The 17,200-nt window shown below is 42.1% G+C and overlaps 1 protein-coding gene across 7 annotated transcripts in view; it reads left to right on the forward strand.

Annotated features, from left to right (window-relative positions):
- The window catches only part of UPF2 (UPF2 regulator of nonsense mediated mRNA decay), a 143,499-nt gene extending 127,215 nt beyond the window's left edge, over nt 1–16,284 (forward strand). For 6 of the 7 annotated variants that reach the window (XM_039519441.1, XM_039519438.1, XM_039519437.1 and 3 more), the window contains 2 exons: nt 13,498–13,558; nt 15,980–16,284. In XM_039519441.1, the coding sequence (XP_039375375.1) occupies nt 13,498–13,525 (28 nt within the window). In that variant the 3' untranslated portion in view covers nt 13,526–13,558; nt 15,980–16,284. The remainder of the gene's footprint in view (nt 1–13,497; nt 13,559–15,979) is intronic. The other variant, XM_039519442.1, reaches the window with a different exon arrangement.
- The last annotated feature ends 916 nt before the right edge of the window (nt 16,285–17,200 follow it).

Here is a 17,200-nt window from a genome sequence, read left to right on the forward strand (position 1 = left end):
TTATTTACTTTACGTACAACAATAGTTTAGTTATATATTATGGACTTATAGAAAGAGACTTTCTAAAAATGTTAATGTATTACTGGCACGTGAAAACTTAAAATTAGAGTGAATAAATGAAGACTCAGCACACCACTTCTGAAAGGTTGCCGACCCCTGGGTTAGATCATCTCATCATAATACAATCACCTGTAATTGACTGTAAATGCATCTGACGAAGTGGGTATTCTCCCACAAAAGCTCATTCTCCAATACGTCTGTTAGTCTATAAGGTGCCACAGGACTCTTTGCTGCTTTTACAGATCCAGACTAACACGGCTACTCCTCTGATACTTGTAACTGACTGTAAATTAAATTGCTCTGTGTAGCTTGAGTTTTAATTCAGTGTGGCCACTCTCAATCTGGAATGTAGGTAACTTGAGTTAAATCTGTAGTGAAGACCTAAACTGGTGGTAGTTTTTCTCCATGCATGTAGAAAACACATCTGTACACACAGACTTCCCTGCCTGGTGTGCACCTCGTTGATCTGCTTCCTCCTTTTTTCACACACTGATTACTTTCCCTTTATTAACTGAAAAAAAGCTCATGTCTTGTGTTCCAGTCCTATAGTCCAATAATCTCACCAGCTTCATTTTGGTAGTACTTTTCGATTGGAAGTTTTAGGTTTCCCCTGTGTTCTTTCTCCCTTCCTTGGGCCCTTAGAGACAAAGTGTCTAAAGTCCCCCCCTGTCCCCCCTCCAAAGTAGTGTCGTTTGGTTTTAAACTTGATTTCCATAAACTTTTAAAATACACTCTGTTGTTTCTTTGGAAAGTGTCAATCAGCTAACTCTGACTCACTGAGGCAAAGCCTACACTACAAAGTTAAGTCAACTTAATTTAACTCGGCATGTGTCTGCTTCAGTAATTGTGGGTCAGGCATGTTCACACCACGCTCACTGTCTCGGTGGAGTGTGTCTTCACTAGCAGTACTTGCATCAATGCACAGAGCAGTACACTGTGGGTAGCTTTCCCACAGTGCAACTAGCCGCAGGGGCTTTTGGGAAGGGCTTGCAATGCCTCATGGGACCAAAACATTGTTGCAGGGTGGAATGGGAACACGGCTTTGACCTCCCATAATGAAGGTTCCTCCCTCCCCTGATATCAATGGCAAACAACTCATACTTCTTTGTGCCTATTTTCGAGAAGTATGGACTCCGCTCAGCTGTACACTCTTGTGAGCATTACAAACACCTCTCGCCTTATCCTGCAGTATTTCCAGAGCAGAGACAGGAGGCACCATGTGAAACATTTCAATGTCCTTCAAGCAGCCCTGCTGGAAGCCATAGAACGAAACAATTCCTGATTGTTGCTGGCAGTTGCGCAGCAGCTGAGCATGGTGGAGCACTGGTTGTGTTCCCAAGAAACAAGCACTGACTGGTGGGGATCACATTGTTATGTAGTTATGGGACGGTGAGCAATGGCTGCAGAACTTTTGAATGCGGAAGGCCACTTTCCAGGAACTGTGTGAAGAGCTTCCCCCAGCCCTGAAATGCAGCAACACTAAAATGAGACTTGCTCTGACAGTGGAGAAGCGAGTGGCGATCACTCTGTGGAAACTTGCAATGCCAGGCTGCTTTTACCGATCAGTGGGAAATCAATTCGGAGTTGGTAAATCCACCATGGGAGGAGTTGTGATCCAAGTTTGCAGGGCCATTAATCAACTTCTGCTAAAAAGGGTAGTGACTCTGGTATATAGTGGATGGTTTTGCTGCATTGGGGTTCTTTAACTGCAGTGGGGCGATAGATGGCATGCATATCCCTATCTTGGCACCAGACCACCTCGCCAAAGAGAACATAAACTGTAAGGGATACTTTTCAATGGTGGTGGAAGTGCTGATGGATTACGGGGCATTTCACTGACATCAGTGTGGGATGGTCAGGAAAGGTGCATGATGTGTACATCTTTAGGAGCACAGGTCTGTTCTGAAAGCTGCAATCAGAGACTTCCTTTCCAGATTGCAAAACAGCCATTGATGACATAGAAATGCCAATAGTGATCCTCAGAGACCCAGCCTACCACTTGCTCCAATGGCTCCTGAAGCCGTACACCAGTCACCTGGACAGCAGTAAGGAGTGGTTCAACAATAGGCTGAGCAAGGACAGAATGGTGGTGGCATGTGCCTTTGGCATGTGTAAAGGGTCATTTGTGCAGTTTGCATACTGGGTTAGATCTCCGTGAAAGCAATATCCCCATTGTTATCACTGCATGCCCTGTGCTCCATAATATCTGTGAGGCAAAGGGAGAGAAGTTTCTGTATGAGTGTGGCGTGGAGGCATATAGGTTAGCAGGTAATTTTGAGCAGCCAGCTACCAGGGCAATAAGAAGAGCCCAGCAAGGAGCTCTGCAACTCCGGGAGGCTTTGAACACCTGTTTCAGTAATGAGCCACACCACTGTTCACCTCTCTTGTCTTCTGGTACGCCTCCCAAAGTTCTTTGCATCCGACGAAGTGGGTATTCACCCACGAAAGCTCATTCTCCAAAACATCTGTTAGTCTATAAGGTGCCACAGGACTCTCTGCTGCTTTTACAGATCCAGACTAACACGGCCACCCCTCTGATATTTGATATTCACGCGGCACTTACGCATATCCCTGGTGCATCGCTTCTTCACCATACCCCACACAATCTTTTTGTAGATGTCAGTGTTTCTACAGCTGAATTGGAGCTGTTCCTGCATAGACTCTTCTCCCCACAGACCAATAAGGTCCCACCACCTCCTGTGTACTCCAGGCTGGACAATGTTTAGGGCACTGAGTCACCATGATCAGCTGGGCTGCCGAGCTCTCCATGCTGATCAAACTGGAAATGGGAGGAGGGGGACAGCTCAGTGGTTTGAGCATTGGCCTGCTAAACCCAGGGTTGTGAGTTCAGTCCTTGAGGGGGCCATTTAGGCATCTGGGGCAAAAATCTGTCTGGGGATTGGTCCTGCTTTGAGCAGGGGGTTGGACTAGATGACCTCCTGAGGTGCCTTCCAACCCTGATATTCTATGATTCTAAAAGTTCCTGGGGCTTCAGGAGGGGAGGAGGGGTTGCTTCCTGTGTACCTGGTTGCTGTGCAGCAGAGTTGAAAAGGATCTCCAGAGCAGTCACAGCAGACATGGCTGGCCCTAGGCCAAATGGCACCCTAGGCAAGGAGCATCTTTGGCAGCCCCCCTTCATTTGTTAAACTTTTGAATACCTTATTTTTTATTGCATTTGTAGCCCATTTCACAACTTTGATGCACAATTTGCATATATGATTTATCCCTGTCATATAAGATGATAAATTTGCACGCTAGAATCTGTAAATCTGTTTTTATTCATGCCATATATAAGCAAACTAAAAGACATTTATTTCCTCGAAGCTTATAGAAACTTTTTAATTTTAAGAATAACTGAAATATACTAACATCAAGAAATTGAACTGTGCACCAACATTGGATGGACCAGTATTAAATAGTGTTACCATAGGTGACAACCTTAGAAAGTTAACCTTAGTCCTTTTATTCAAAAGTTCACTTTTTTCACCTTTGCCTTCGTGAACTGAAGCAGTGTCAGAGAGATCCAAAGACTGGCCAACGGCATTTTCAAGCAATAAAGTAGCAAGCAATGTTATTCTCATCAGCCATGGTTGATCAAAGATGTGTTTTAATGAGGCTGAGATTCGAAAAGCTGTGCTCAGCATTCTCAGCTGTGACCAGCAGTGTGAACAGAATTCTCAGTTATCCACACATTAGGAAAAGTTCTGCTTCATGAATGAATTGGAGAACTTGGAGTGGAGAGTGCTTCCCGTGTTGCAAACTGTCACAGATGTTGTCCTATTCGACATAGAGGTCTTTATCATTGATGTCAGAACATTCCCCATGTATCAGCATCTGGTGAAGGTCCATAGAATTGTTCAAGCATTTTTCTGTGCACCAGCAGCTTACTAAAGTCATTCAAAAAAACCCAGGTCTTTTCGTGGTGCTTCATTTGTCCAAACCTTTCTTCAGTGGACACTCAAACAGTGTCAATGAGCAAGCAAAAAAACTTCATCTAGAATTTTTCTTCTGAGCTTCCCATCACCTCATCTGTGCTCTCATAACCAAACTCTCTCTTCTTCCAGTAAATACAAGTTTCCGTGAAGACGGGCTCCACTCCTAAGTTTTCCGCCATTTCTTTGGTAGCAGTGATGGCATCTTCAAATCCATTGTCTTTGTAGGCCACAATGAAATCAAGGCAGTTTCTCATCAAAGTAGTAGCAGTTGCGATGTCCATTGACTGAGTTTGTAATGCCTTGCTTACGACATTTACTTGGAACAGGATATTATGCCAAACCACAACTGAGATCAGAAATTTGAAGTCAGTGATCTAGTTTGCCAGGCTTTGCGCCTTGTGTTGGATTCTGGCTTCGGCTTTACTCGACTGTGCCAGTTCCATCAGGGCATCATAAATCTCAATCACTTGGTACCTCACTGGCCTTATGTTGTCAATGAGGCTCTCCCAGCGAGTGTCATTTAATGGCTTCACAGTCAGATTTGTGTCATTGTCCATAAGGATCTTCCACCTGATAGCTGATGCTGAAAACAGGACGTATATCCTTTGCAGTACTCCGAAGAGAGAGACTGAATCTAAAGAAGATAATGCTGCATCTGCCATAACCCAGTTGAGAATGGCTGTCCCAAAGCATGAAGAAAGCTCTTGGATTCAGTGCAAGGATCCTTGCCTGGACACCACTGTTTCTTCCCTTTATGTTCATGCTGTTGTCGTAGTCTTGGCCACTGCAGTCCTGAAGCTTTATTTTATTCTCATTCAAAACGTTCATAAACAGTCTGTTAGGCCTTTTCCAGTAGAGTCGTCCACAGACCGGAAACAGATAAAGCATTCCTTTACTTGGATACAACCATCCTCGTCATCAACAAATCTTACTGTAAATGACTTTTTTTCACTGATTAATGTCAGCAGTGCAGTCCACTGTTAAGGTGTAGTACTTCACTTTACCGAACCGCATCAGTGTTATCAAGCACCTTCCTTGCCATAAGGTCAATCAATTTGTTTTTCTATTCTATTTTCCCTTTTGTTGCTAACAACAAAAACAGCACACCAACCCCAGACGGTTACCTAAGTTGCCTGCCCCTACATCCAGCCCTGACAGTGGAGCATTGTGGGGCATCTCCCGGAGGTCAATTCATTTGACTTACACAATGCTGCATCTACACTGCCTCTCTTATCAACCCATCAACATCAAATTAAGCGCTATGCCTCTTGCGGAAGTGGAATAATTGAGTCAACATAACAGGCGAGTTAGGTCGGCAGAAGGGACTTTGTAATGTACTTGCATACGTTGTTATGTCGACATAAGGCTGCTTCCATCAACCTAAGTTGTAGACCAGGCCTGAGATCGATGGGAAAAACTTCGCATCTCAGTTCAGCCTTCCTACAGGAACAGCTGAGCCTGTGGTGTGTGCAAGCTCAGGCCTGGACCACATTACAGATTTTTTCTGGCATAGCTGTGTCAGCTGAGTGTGTGAAGAAAAAAAATCGCATCCCCTAACCAACATAGCTATGCTAGCAGAACACCTAGTGTAGATGCAACCGCATAGAGTGTTTCTGTTGGCATAGGTAATGTCATTTGGGGAGGCGGTGTAACTACGGTACATCTGCTGGTTTATATTGAGTCTCTACTAGAGGGTTCTTCCGACAAAGTTATACTGGCTATGGAGTGTAGACAAGGCTTCTGAACCACTGAATTATTATAACCTCTGCAGGCCTTTGTTTAATAAGTATTTATATATTAATCTCTTACAAATATCTATCTCAACAATATGTATTAGAAAAGCAGTAGAGTGTTCCTTTAAATACAGCTGCCAGACCAGAGAGAGACAATTTAAGCCTTTTTATAAAGTCTGAGTTTTTTGCAGATTAATAGCTACTTCTAGATACCATTCTGAAATACTTCTATTTTAAAATAATCTAAAAAGACATCATTTTAGGCTTTCACAATGAGGTAGGTATCTTCAGAGTGAGCTAAGCCAGATTTTTGTAGTAAAGAGCTTTAAATGGTTCCTCTTTTGCAAGCTGTAGAATGGGTGCTTACCACTCTGCCTGTATTGTATGTTATGCTGTAATTTATCTAATGTGCCTTTTAATCAATAACCTCTGTAGGGCAAGAGCCAGAGACCTCTTCTGTGTTCGGCAAATTTATATGTTGTACATGTTGATTGCATGTTTATCTACATGTTGATTACACTGTATAAATAAGCAATATTTAATGCAGTCTGAAAAAAGTGGGGGGGGGGCTATCAGAACCCCAGCCAAAGTAAATTTTCATGCACTTGATTCAGACAATTCACAATGTCTAGTGTGTGTGTGTGTGTGTGTGTGTGTATATTTCCATAGTTGCATGCCATTTTTAACTTATTAAGCTATTTATACTTACTTTTTTTTTTTAATGAAGCAACAAGCCTCATACAAATTATTAGAACAAGTACATACTGGAGTTTGGCAGAATGGATTGGAGGTTTAACTGAGATTCAGGTTGGGGAATCTCTGCTAATAGCGGGCTGCAGGGTGCAGTGACATTCATTGGGTTGGGGTGTCTCTGGGGATACAGGGCTGGGAATGCAGTGACATTCAGTGAAGTTGGAGGATCTCAGTGGTGAAAGTGCTCTGATAGTCACTGCAGATGGGAGTGAGTCCTGGGAACCTATTCTGACGCTGTTGCATCTGCAGGCTCCTGCAGCTCCCAGCCCCTGGCTCCACTGTGCTCCACAAGGGACACAGGCCCTTGTGTGTGACTAAGGCCTGGTCTACACTAGGGTGGGGGGGTCGAACTGAGGTACGCGACTTCAGCTACGCTATTGTAGCTGAAGTCGAACTACCTTAGTTCGAACTTCTTACCTGTCCAGACGCCGCGGGATCGAAGTCCGTGGCTCCCCCGTCGACTCCACCACCGCCGTTCGCGGTGGTGGAGTTCCGGAGTCGACGGGAGCGCGTTCGGAGTTCGAACTATCGCGTCTAGATTAGACGCGATAGTTCGAACTCCGAGAAGTCGAACGCTACCCGTCGACCTGGCCGTATGTATGGACGTACCCTGAGAAGTGGGCAGTGCTTGCCATGGGGGAAGTGGAGTGAGTGGACTCCCAAGTGCTGTATGATGCAGCAGGTCTGGTAGAAGTTCTGCACCCCTATGCAACTCCCCCCTCAAGCTTTAAAAAAAAAAGCCTGGTTTTGTGTGTCTGTTTGTCTCTCTCATACTCACACTTAAAGCACAGTAAATAAGGGGTCACAGAATAGTGAACACAAGCTTGAAGAATGCCTTAACGCTTAGGGCTCCTTTGAGATACCCTTTACTCGCACCTTACTCCCATTGACTTCAGAGAGACTTGTGGTGTAAAGTGCTATTGGTTGTGAGCAAGGGTATTGCAATCTGGCCTCTAGGTTAGGAATTTCCTGTTTCAATAAGCACTGCTTTTCTAATGTGAGAGTGAGTTAGCAAAGCAGCATATTTGTTTTTCCATTTACGGGATGGGTGCTCTCTCCTTTCTTCTTTTTCCGTGTGTGCCTATTACTGATCGGACTGACACACTGTGGGGTTCATTTCACACAGTAATGAGTCAGGGCTCAGTGACCGTAATATTTACTAAAAATAGCGGCATGTTTGCTTTAAGGAAGGCAGGTGGTGGTTGTTGTTGTTGTTGTTGTTCTAAAACTTCCTGGTTGGATTCATGCCAGTAAAAGTTCTGGGTGTGTCATATTGGAATCACAGTCTGAGATTGCTTTTAAATAAATATTTGTACAACGATTTTAAACATTTATCTGCAAGTGGTGGAGAAATTGGCATGGTGTTTCACCAATACTTTTGTATTATTAATGATGACATAAACCTCAACATTTGTAATGTGCCGGAAAGCTACTGACAGATGGAGCCATCCTGCTGAAACATTTAAAAAATATTAACTGTAGCATCTGTAACTTGGAGGGGTGTGTGTTGGGGGCGGGGGTTGTTTTACAAGGATCCCCTGTGTCCCGATCTCCTTGGGCTCATGGTGGGGCTCCCTCTGGTAGATTCTAATATAACAAAGTGACATGCCCAGGAGCAGCGCCACCATGATGCAGGCACAGGCTATGGAGCTGCGCACAGTTTCTTGTGCAAAGGAGTGAATGCGCGCGCGCGCACACACACACTGTGTTTTTGCATCCTTGGTTTCATGATTTCTGTGGGTGTAGTTGAACCCATGAACCCCTGTTTAACGCCGACCCTACATGGTACTAACCCAGGCTCTGCCCACAGCTCCTGCTTGTGACCCCTTCCAGTCATATTTGCATGTCTTCCTTCCTGGCCATTCATCCCATCATCCTGTTGCCCACTCTACCATTTCTTGATGAAAGTGGAAAAGGAGGGGAAAGAAGCCCCATAACTTCCACTGGCCAAGAGGGAGCAGGAGCTAGTAGAATGGGGAACCCCTCCTTGACCAAGAGGAGCAGCAAGGATCTTTGTGGCAGAAGCAGCATCTACAACAGCTGGCTGGCTTTACTCTCCCACAGTTCTGAATTCCCTAGCTAGCCAAATGCTTCAGCTACCTGACACAGCCCTAATTCAAAAGCTGAAGTTTTCATTTTTAGCGTTTCTTGCTGTGTTTGATCATGACATTCATGTCAGGAGAGATGTGGGAAAAGCTGGTGCTTAGGTACCTACTGTTCCTGTTCATGGCCTGTTTGTGTTGAGACTTACCCTTTAAAACAGGATTTAATCCCTTTGTTTAACCAGTTTGTTTAAAGATTTTAGTTTCTAAATTTGACACAATTCCTTTTCAGAGGAAAATTGAATTTTCTGGGTGAAATACTTCACTTCCCATAATATTTTTTTTTTTAATTTTTAAAAACATTGAGCATTTGGTCTTCTATTTTTTTACTGGAGCAGTCTTAGTAATGTGATAACAGATTCTCACTTTCCATATTACTACACCTCATTGACTATATTTTAAGAAATTCCATTGCAATTAATGTTAACAATAGCATCTAGGTTTTATAGATCTAGTCAATCATGTCAGTAGTTCAGTCATTCTTAAGCAATATTACTACGATGTCTGAGATCTCAAGCAATCATTACCTTGTGTCTAGTTAATGTGCATGCTGTATTTTTGCCTAGATACACATGCTATACTTATTGCTGTGATGTCTGGGCACCATAAACTGTAGAATTAAATATTATAAAAGATCTCTGTTCCTTGCCACTCCCCTGAGTCTCCTGTTTGTGTGGTGAACTAGGAGTACAAATAAGTTTGCTGATTGCCTGACCTCATACTTCTAGTCCAGTGACTCTCAAACTTTTTAACTGGTGACCCCTTTCACACTGCAAGCCTCTGAGTGCGACCCCCCCCTTATAAATTAAAAACACTTGTTATATATTTAACACCATTATAAATGCTGGAGGCAAAGCAGGGTTTGGGGTGGAGGCTGACAGCTCGCGACCCCCCATGTAATAACCTCATGACCCCGAGGGGTCCCGACCCCCCAGTTTGAGAACCCCTGTTCTAGTCATTAGATTCTTGCAAGATCTTGGACCATAAACCAAAGGAATTTTATTATTGTTGTTGTTTTTAGATTTTCTGCTTGCTTAGTGTAAGGTCTAAGGACCTGCTGGTCTTACTCAATCTTGGAATTCTTGTTGGGTCTCAGTAGAAACCCAAGACTTACTGGGCATAAAGATAATCTACCATCAGCTCTCTAAGGACATTGTCCTTCCAGATCAAGGTTGAGGTACACTGGTGAACTAGAGTGGGGAAAGTTTGCACTACCACTTCCTGTTCTGCACTGATTCTGTGCATAATGCTAGGACTTCAGTCCTTAAAAATGTCAATCTGATACTTTCTCAGGAGTCGTCATAATTTTTTAGTCTTTGTACAGGAAGGATAGCCCCACTACTAAGATATTCTAGTATAAATCTCAGGTATAGATTCTTGTTTCAAATAAAGTAAATACTTTTAAAAAATATATTTAATACTTTGGGGAAATATATCTAAGAACGCCAGAAAGCCAGAATGGTTTAAACTGTATTCAGATTGCTTAACTGATTTGTTTCTTTATTATTCAGCATTGTTGTAGCCGTGTTGGTCCCAGAATATTAGAGGCACGGTGGGTTAGGTAATATCTTTTGTTGGACTGTCTTCTGTTGGTGAGAGAGACAAGCTTTTGAACTTACACAGAGCTCTTCTTCAGGTCTGGGAAATATACACAAGAAACATATGAAATTTGGGCCTGTGTTTTAAAGATATAAATCATCTATTAATAAATGCAACAGAGATTGCAAAGAAGAAATTTAAGCACAGAAATAGTGATTTTCATGCCATCTTTAACCTCTAGTTTGCTTTAAAAAACCTCTCCTTTTTATAGCGAGAGCTTAAAGACTAATTGCTTTTTCAGAAGTTTATCATGGAAAGAGGAAATAATTATCTGATCTACATCAAAGAGCATGCTTCTAAGGGGTGGTTTGTTTGGGAGAAAGTAAACCTCACCAATTAGTCTCAGTAGTGTAAACTCCTTCACTTATGGGGTTATATACCTAATGCTCTGTAAGAAGACACTTCTTATGATTGTCTGCTGGTTGACAAACCTAATCAAATTGGATTTCAGTGAAACAATTTGTCATGACAGTTTTGGGATCACTTATTTTACATCTGTCTGATTTTTTTTCTATAACCAATTTAAATGAGAAATGAAGCATAAAGACAATAACAGGATGTTGGGATTTTATTACCCAAATATTCATTAAAATCCCATAATAAAGCCTGTTTTATTAATGCTGAGAAATAAAGGCAAGCTTAACAAAGGAAAATTTAGATCTGCTAACATGATAGTTTCCTGTTTCTGCTATTGAGCAAGGGTACTGCATGTATAACTCTCCATACAGCTGTCCTTTTGTGACCCATCTTCTTGCATTTCTCTCTTCTTTCAACTTTACTTCTCTTCTCTTCTCACAGCTCCACTTTAAAGTTGACTACATTTGACTTAACATGTCTTTCTTTGTCTACACTAGGTGCTAGGACTAGTGTAGTTTTCCAAGACTAGACAAGCTCTATATGTTGGTATGTCACAATTCCCAGATCTTTGCCAGACTTCATCCTTATTTTGATTCTGCCTCTTCTGAAATCCTTATCTGGCTCCCATATTCGCTTTCTCCTATTGACTTTCTCAGTCCCTACCCTTTTAAAAGGGGGAGTGGAAAGGCTGTAGCAACATTACATTCTTGCCTCGAGGAATATGATCTATTGCTCTCATCCTGTTTTTTCCTAGGCATCCTAACCACTTAAGATTCAAACACTGGTGCCTTGGTTTTCAAAACTCTGAAATAGTTCTGCTTTCCACCACAATCCTCAGCCATCTTCATCCACTCCCTCCAATCTTGGCCTCTTCGCAGTCCCCTCTTTTGGGGGGAGGGATAGTTCAGTGGTTTGAGCATTGGCCTGCTAAACCCAGGGTTGTGAGTTCAATCCTTGAGGGGGCCACTTAGGGATCTGGGGCAAAAAAAAGTCCTGTCCTGCTGAAGGGGGGGGGGCTGGACTCGATAACCTTTCAAGGTCCCTTCCAGTTCAAGGAGATTGGTATATCTCCAATTATCTATCTATCTCTCTTCAATTCTTTTCTCTTGCTGTGCCACAAGCAGCTGCCTTTACGCAAACCCACACACGTTTCTCCCTTCCTCTCTCAAATTTCTGTAGTACTGGTGAATCCCAGCAGAGCAGTGTATTGTTCCCCCTGCTCCTAAGAGTATGTGTACAAAGCAACTAGACACCCGTGGCTGACACGTGCCAGCTGACTCAGGCTTGCGGGGCTCCAGGCTGTATGCAGCTGTTTGATTGCTGGGTGGACTTCCAAGTTCTGGGACCCTCCTGCCTCACAGAGAAATGTGGGTGGGTGGGTGCGTACGTGTTCTAGAGCTTGGGCTCCAGCCTGAGCCCAGAAGTCTACACGGTAATGAAACAGCCCCACAGCCCAAGTCCGGCAAGCCCGAGTTGGCTGGCATGGGCCAGCCATGGGTTTTTCTTTGCTGTGTAAACGTACTGTATGTGCCACCTGCAAGGGATGAGAAACCCCAGTCTCTGGGATACTGCAGGACTTTGTGTTCAGGAGGCTGCACAGGAATTGAGCAAGACCAGGGTGGTTAGAAGTGGGTGTAGAGCTCTAGGGCCCATTCCTATATGTCTCCTACCTGTTCATACCAGCATGTGAACGCTCACTGGGTTCCCAGAGGTGGAGGAGATTGTGGTTCTCATTCACGTAAATCAGGTGGGTAGGCAGTGTTACAGTTAGTATTAAGGGGAATGAAAAGCAAATTTGTATTGATCTGTTTTACCTGTTTGTCTTTTGAAGTGTTTTTAAATAAAGGATGTTAAATTTTGATCTGCAACAACCTGCTCAGAGCATTGCAGTTTCATGGCAGTCTGGAAAGGAATCTTTCCTTATATTACCAGTTCAAATACAGTGGTTAATAGCCAGCTTTGTGGTTTGGTTTTGCTTCAAGGTATCTTATTGTTTGCAAGCATGAGCATGTAAAATAGTTTATTAAAGTAACTTCAACTCTTGCTCTTAGCTATTTATATTAGGATACTGTAAGTCAGGCGGGTCTAGGGCTGTGTGAATGTGAAAACAATACTTTTAATGAATAAAGCTTGCGTGATGTATTCATCTAAGTCTATTCAGCGTACAAAAACTGATCTGAGCAGTCTCCACCCTATACTAGACCCATAATGTGCACTCTGAAACTTAACTGACATGTCAAAGGAACAGCCTTACTGTACATGGAGATTGATAGCTCTTGTTTCTTGTCTAGTGTTTCCCTTTTCTGGCATCCAAAGGGATAGACTAAAACAAAGTGTGTAATCTGAAGAAAAGGTGTGTTTGAGAAATATTGCCTTTCAGCCAACTTCATACCTGTTAACATGTTTAGATTAATGCTTGGAGTCAATCATTGAGATTTCCTCCATCCCATGTATAGTCAACTATTATTCCTGTGTATAAAAATCTATCTGAGGTACTTACATGGCCACACACTACTGTAATATCCAAAAGCCTCACAAGCTTTATCCTCAGCACCGCTGTGAGGTAAGGAAGTGCTGTTATTTCCGTTTTACAGATGGTGAACTAAGGCACCGAAACATTAAGTGACTTGTCCAAGGTCACACAGGAAGTCTGTGGCAAAGCAGGGACTTGAATCCAGGCCTTGAAATTCCTAAGCTAGTACTCCAACCTCTGTTTGTGTTCACGTGCATATCCATATTACTTGTCATTGGTGTGCATGGTTCTTTAAGGACTAGGTCCCTGCCCTGAAGATCATACAATCCAAACTGAGGTGGTGGTAAAGCAAGAAAACACCACTATGAGCAACATAAGATGTAAGAAGGAAAACTGCTAATGAAACAGTAATGTTTAAAAAGAAATCAGATGCTCATTGTGTGTCTATTTCGTGTCATTCCTGTTTCTTTGTTTAACACGGTCAGGCGCGAGAGAGGGAACAGACAGCGCTGAAGCTGAGATTAGTCATGGAAAGCACACCGAAAAGTGAGTTTTGAGAGGAGGTATTTGGAGGAGGCCGAAAGAGGGCACTTGGCACGCAAGAAGACAGAGGTTACTTCAGGAATGAAAAGGGCATGGAGTTTTGGGTTGGTGGAGGAGACAAAAGGATTGAGTGGAAATCTGTAACTTGAGTATCTGGTGCATTAACCAACCATAAGAGTTTTGCTCTTATGATTTGCTGTCAGCAGATCCCCTTGGTGGAATTACTCTCAAGGATTACTACTTATGCAACAAGACTGTGTTTTTCATGAGAGTAGGTATATTATCCTGGGAATCCTGCCCACATTCCAGTTTGGATCATTACATTCTGTGTTACCTATCTAAATCACCCTGTTTCAAATGTCCATGGCAGTGTTCCCCCCAACCTTTTTCGTCTGGCAGGCGCCAGACAACAAGCCACGGAGGACCGTGGCGGTGGACGAGCATCTGCTGAAATTCCGCCAACAAGCGGCAACATCAATAGGCATCGCCACCGAAATGCTGCCAACAATGTCATCCAGAGGCGTCGCCACCAAAATACCGCCGAAAATTGTGGCATTTCGGCAGCAATGCCTCTGGATGATGGAGCTTGTTGGCGGCATTTCAGTGTATACCTGTCCACTGGCCAGTACAAAGGCACACTTAAATGCCCCGGCGGGCGCCATGGCGCCCATGGGCACCACGTTGGGCACTCCTGGTGTATGGGATTCTTCACTTCCTGACCTAAACTGTAGTGTACTTTGCACTTTTAAATAGTTACAATGTTCTACTTCAGACATGGCTGCGTTACAGCGGTGGATGAAGTGAGCCCTGTATATTCCTTATCTATTTTGTGGGATGCAGTCAACATTAATATTTGTAACGTGCTTTAGAAATGCAAAGTAAATTTTGCAGATGATAAAAAAAATGCAGAAAAGATTCAATTTTAGTATCCTATTTTCAGATGCTCATAATTTGTCTAAAAACATTTCCATGTTTTATCTAGTCTAAAGGTAATGTTGGTCAGATTTTTGTGTTTTGGTCAAGGGCTAACGTAGATGGATAGTCTTTCCCCATTTTAAGAAATTCTAATTTTTTTTAGTCGTGCCTATAACACAAAAGGCTCTAACTGGAAACTGTTCATGAAAATATTTCTTAATAAAGGGAGTTTAGCAGCTTGACAAGGTTTGGGAGGAACACATTTAGTAATAGAAAAGTTTTATAAGTAACTGAAATATTATTTTTGAACATGCTCAGTGGGCTTCTTCTAAGATTTTTAGCAGTCTACTCTTGCCCCTCTGCTTTGTGACATGACAGATGCAAAAGATAGGAAGAACTGTGTATTCTCTACTTTTTCTATCACAAATATAGGGGCAGCTGTTAGTGGGATAATTTGCATGAGGGAGATTGTTACTGCATCGGAACACATGCATCCAAACCCAAAAATTGCATCAATAGTAGACAGGAAGAAATTGTGTTTTAAAAAAAAATGCAGATCGAACTGTTTTTGCAAAATTCTGTGGCATTCTATAATTGTTTCATTTAATTAAAGATATGAACATTCAAGCTTCTTCCTTTGCAAAGATATAGCCTGTGCCACTTATTTTGCAAAAAGCACTACAGAAATCTATATTAATGTAACACTAAAGTCACACCGTTGAAATAACAGTAAAAAAATACATAAAGATTCCAATGGTAGTGTTAACTTAGCCCTATTGCATATCCTGAATATTTTATTGCATACATTTAACAGCATAAACAGAAATATGCAAACATACCATGTGTAACCTTGGTCCCTTTATATCACATCTCACCATACTGGTATAATCTTTCATTTACATTTACATTCTTTTACCCAGATAGAACTATTTTACCCTGATAGAATTGCTTCACATATTAGGTATAACCTAAGATTTTAATGTCACTACAAGTTTTTTCAGAACATTTCAGTATTTGACTCTAGAAAGCCCAGCTCTAGTTTTTCTTTAAACTTTACCCACATCTGTTACATCTTGTACAGCAAGAAATAAATTATGCATGAAAGCAAAGTCTATTTTAAGTGAAGTAAAAATCAACTTACATTTCGACAATGGTGCATGCTTACTCAGTAGCCTTGTCTCACGGTAGTCAGTTTTTGTGCTTGAAGTGAAGCTTAGCTTCCCCATTTTTGGAGGAGATGGGTCAGGAAGGAGAATTTCTCTGATAGTCTCCTGGGATTTGTTTGCATGGTGGTATATTTGCCCTCCTTTGACACACACACACAATTTTTGTAAAAGTATTTATAAAGTGAAAAGATGGAATTTAAAGTATATAAACTACAAGGGGTAGGAATGACCATAAAGCAGATACAGATATGAAGGACTCAGTGGCCAACTTTAAGTCCTGTATAACTGCATGGTTTTTGGTCCTTCAAGGTTAATATATTTCCTTTCTTTCTCCCCCTTTTAGGAGACGTTGATCCAGCAGCAAGTGTCATTTCATTAGGTCCTGTATCTCTGATGTTGTGGATAGTGGAGTTCTCCAGCAATTAAATGAGAGCCGTGGACACATCTCAGCATGTCAGTCTAGAGAGTTCAGAATCGAAACCTGGGACAGGCTGGAGCCGTGGGGAAGAAACACCAGCCTCCACTAAAAACAGAACAAGTGGAAGCTTCCAAGTCATGGCCTACAAAAAAAGCATTTTGTTACAGGAACCGTGTGAGGGTTAATCTTCTCATGAGAATGGAAGTAAATAAATGAGATGGTTAACTTGACCAGTGAGCAGTTCAGTTACAACAAAGAGCAATTAAAAATAAGATGGATTACACTGGAACGGAAAGGGTTTTGATGGCTCGATGTGAGGAAAAACAAAGAAAGTTCTAAACCCAGTGGGAGTTATATTATCTCTGAATCGAGCATTCTGTGGCAGAAGAATATTCTTTTGGGGGCTTCAGGTCTACAGTAGAAAAGTGTAGAGCAAGCAGTAAAATCTTATCGCAAACCCTGACATGTAGGATGACAAAATTATGATCAATTACCAAACATCAGATACTCCACAGAGGGCAGTCTTTTGTTTTAACAATAACCTTTTTCTAAAAGGAATAGGCGGGAGGGGGAAAATCAAACAGAGGCAAGGAGATAAAATTGTCTGTTGAGGTTAAAGACAAAATGTGAAGTTTATTGACACAGTGTTTACCCAAATTGCATAGAACAGCCTGACACCAGCCTAAGAACAGGGATATAGTTGAGCCCATTGTAAGTATCATTGAAAACCAAAATGTGCCAGTCAGCATGACAGAAGGACATCAAAGAGCGGATCCAAATGTTTCGTCGACCTTCACGGGTTGACAAGCCTTTGTGTCTAAAAAAGAGAGGAAAAAAAAGTCTGGAAATAAATAGAATTTTTATTTTATTTTTTTTCTAGGTAGAAAAGAGGTTTCTTGGTCCGTTTCTGACAATCTGTTATTTATTAGTATAGTTGTGTTTTTTTTGTTCGCTTTCAGGTAGGTGTAGTACATTCAGTTAAAGAGCACATCTGTATGCTACTACTTGATTAAATCTTTTTTTCTAGCTCTTTTAAAATTCTTTCTACCACTGGTTTGGTTTTTGCATGTAGAATAAAAAGACTTGTAAAATTGTAACATTTCATACAGAAATGCCGCCCGATCTTCACCAGCTTCAGAAATCTGA

Source organism: Mauremys reevesii, linkage group 1 (assembly GCF_016161935.1).
Source record: "Mauremys reevesii isolate NIE-2019 linkage group 1, ASM1616193v1, whole genome shotgun sequence".
NCBI classification, from domain to species: domain Eukaryota; kingdom Metazoa; phylum Chordata; order Testudines; family Geoemydidae; genus Mauremys; species Mauremys reevesii.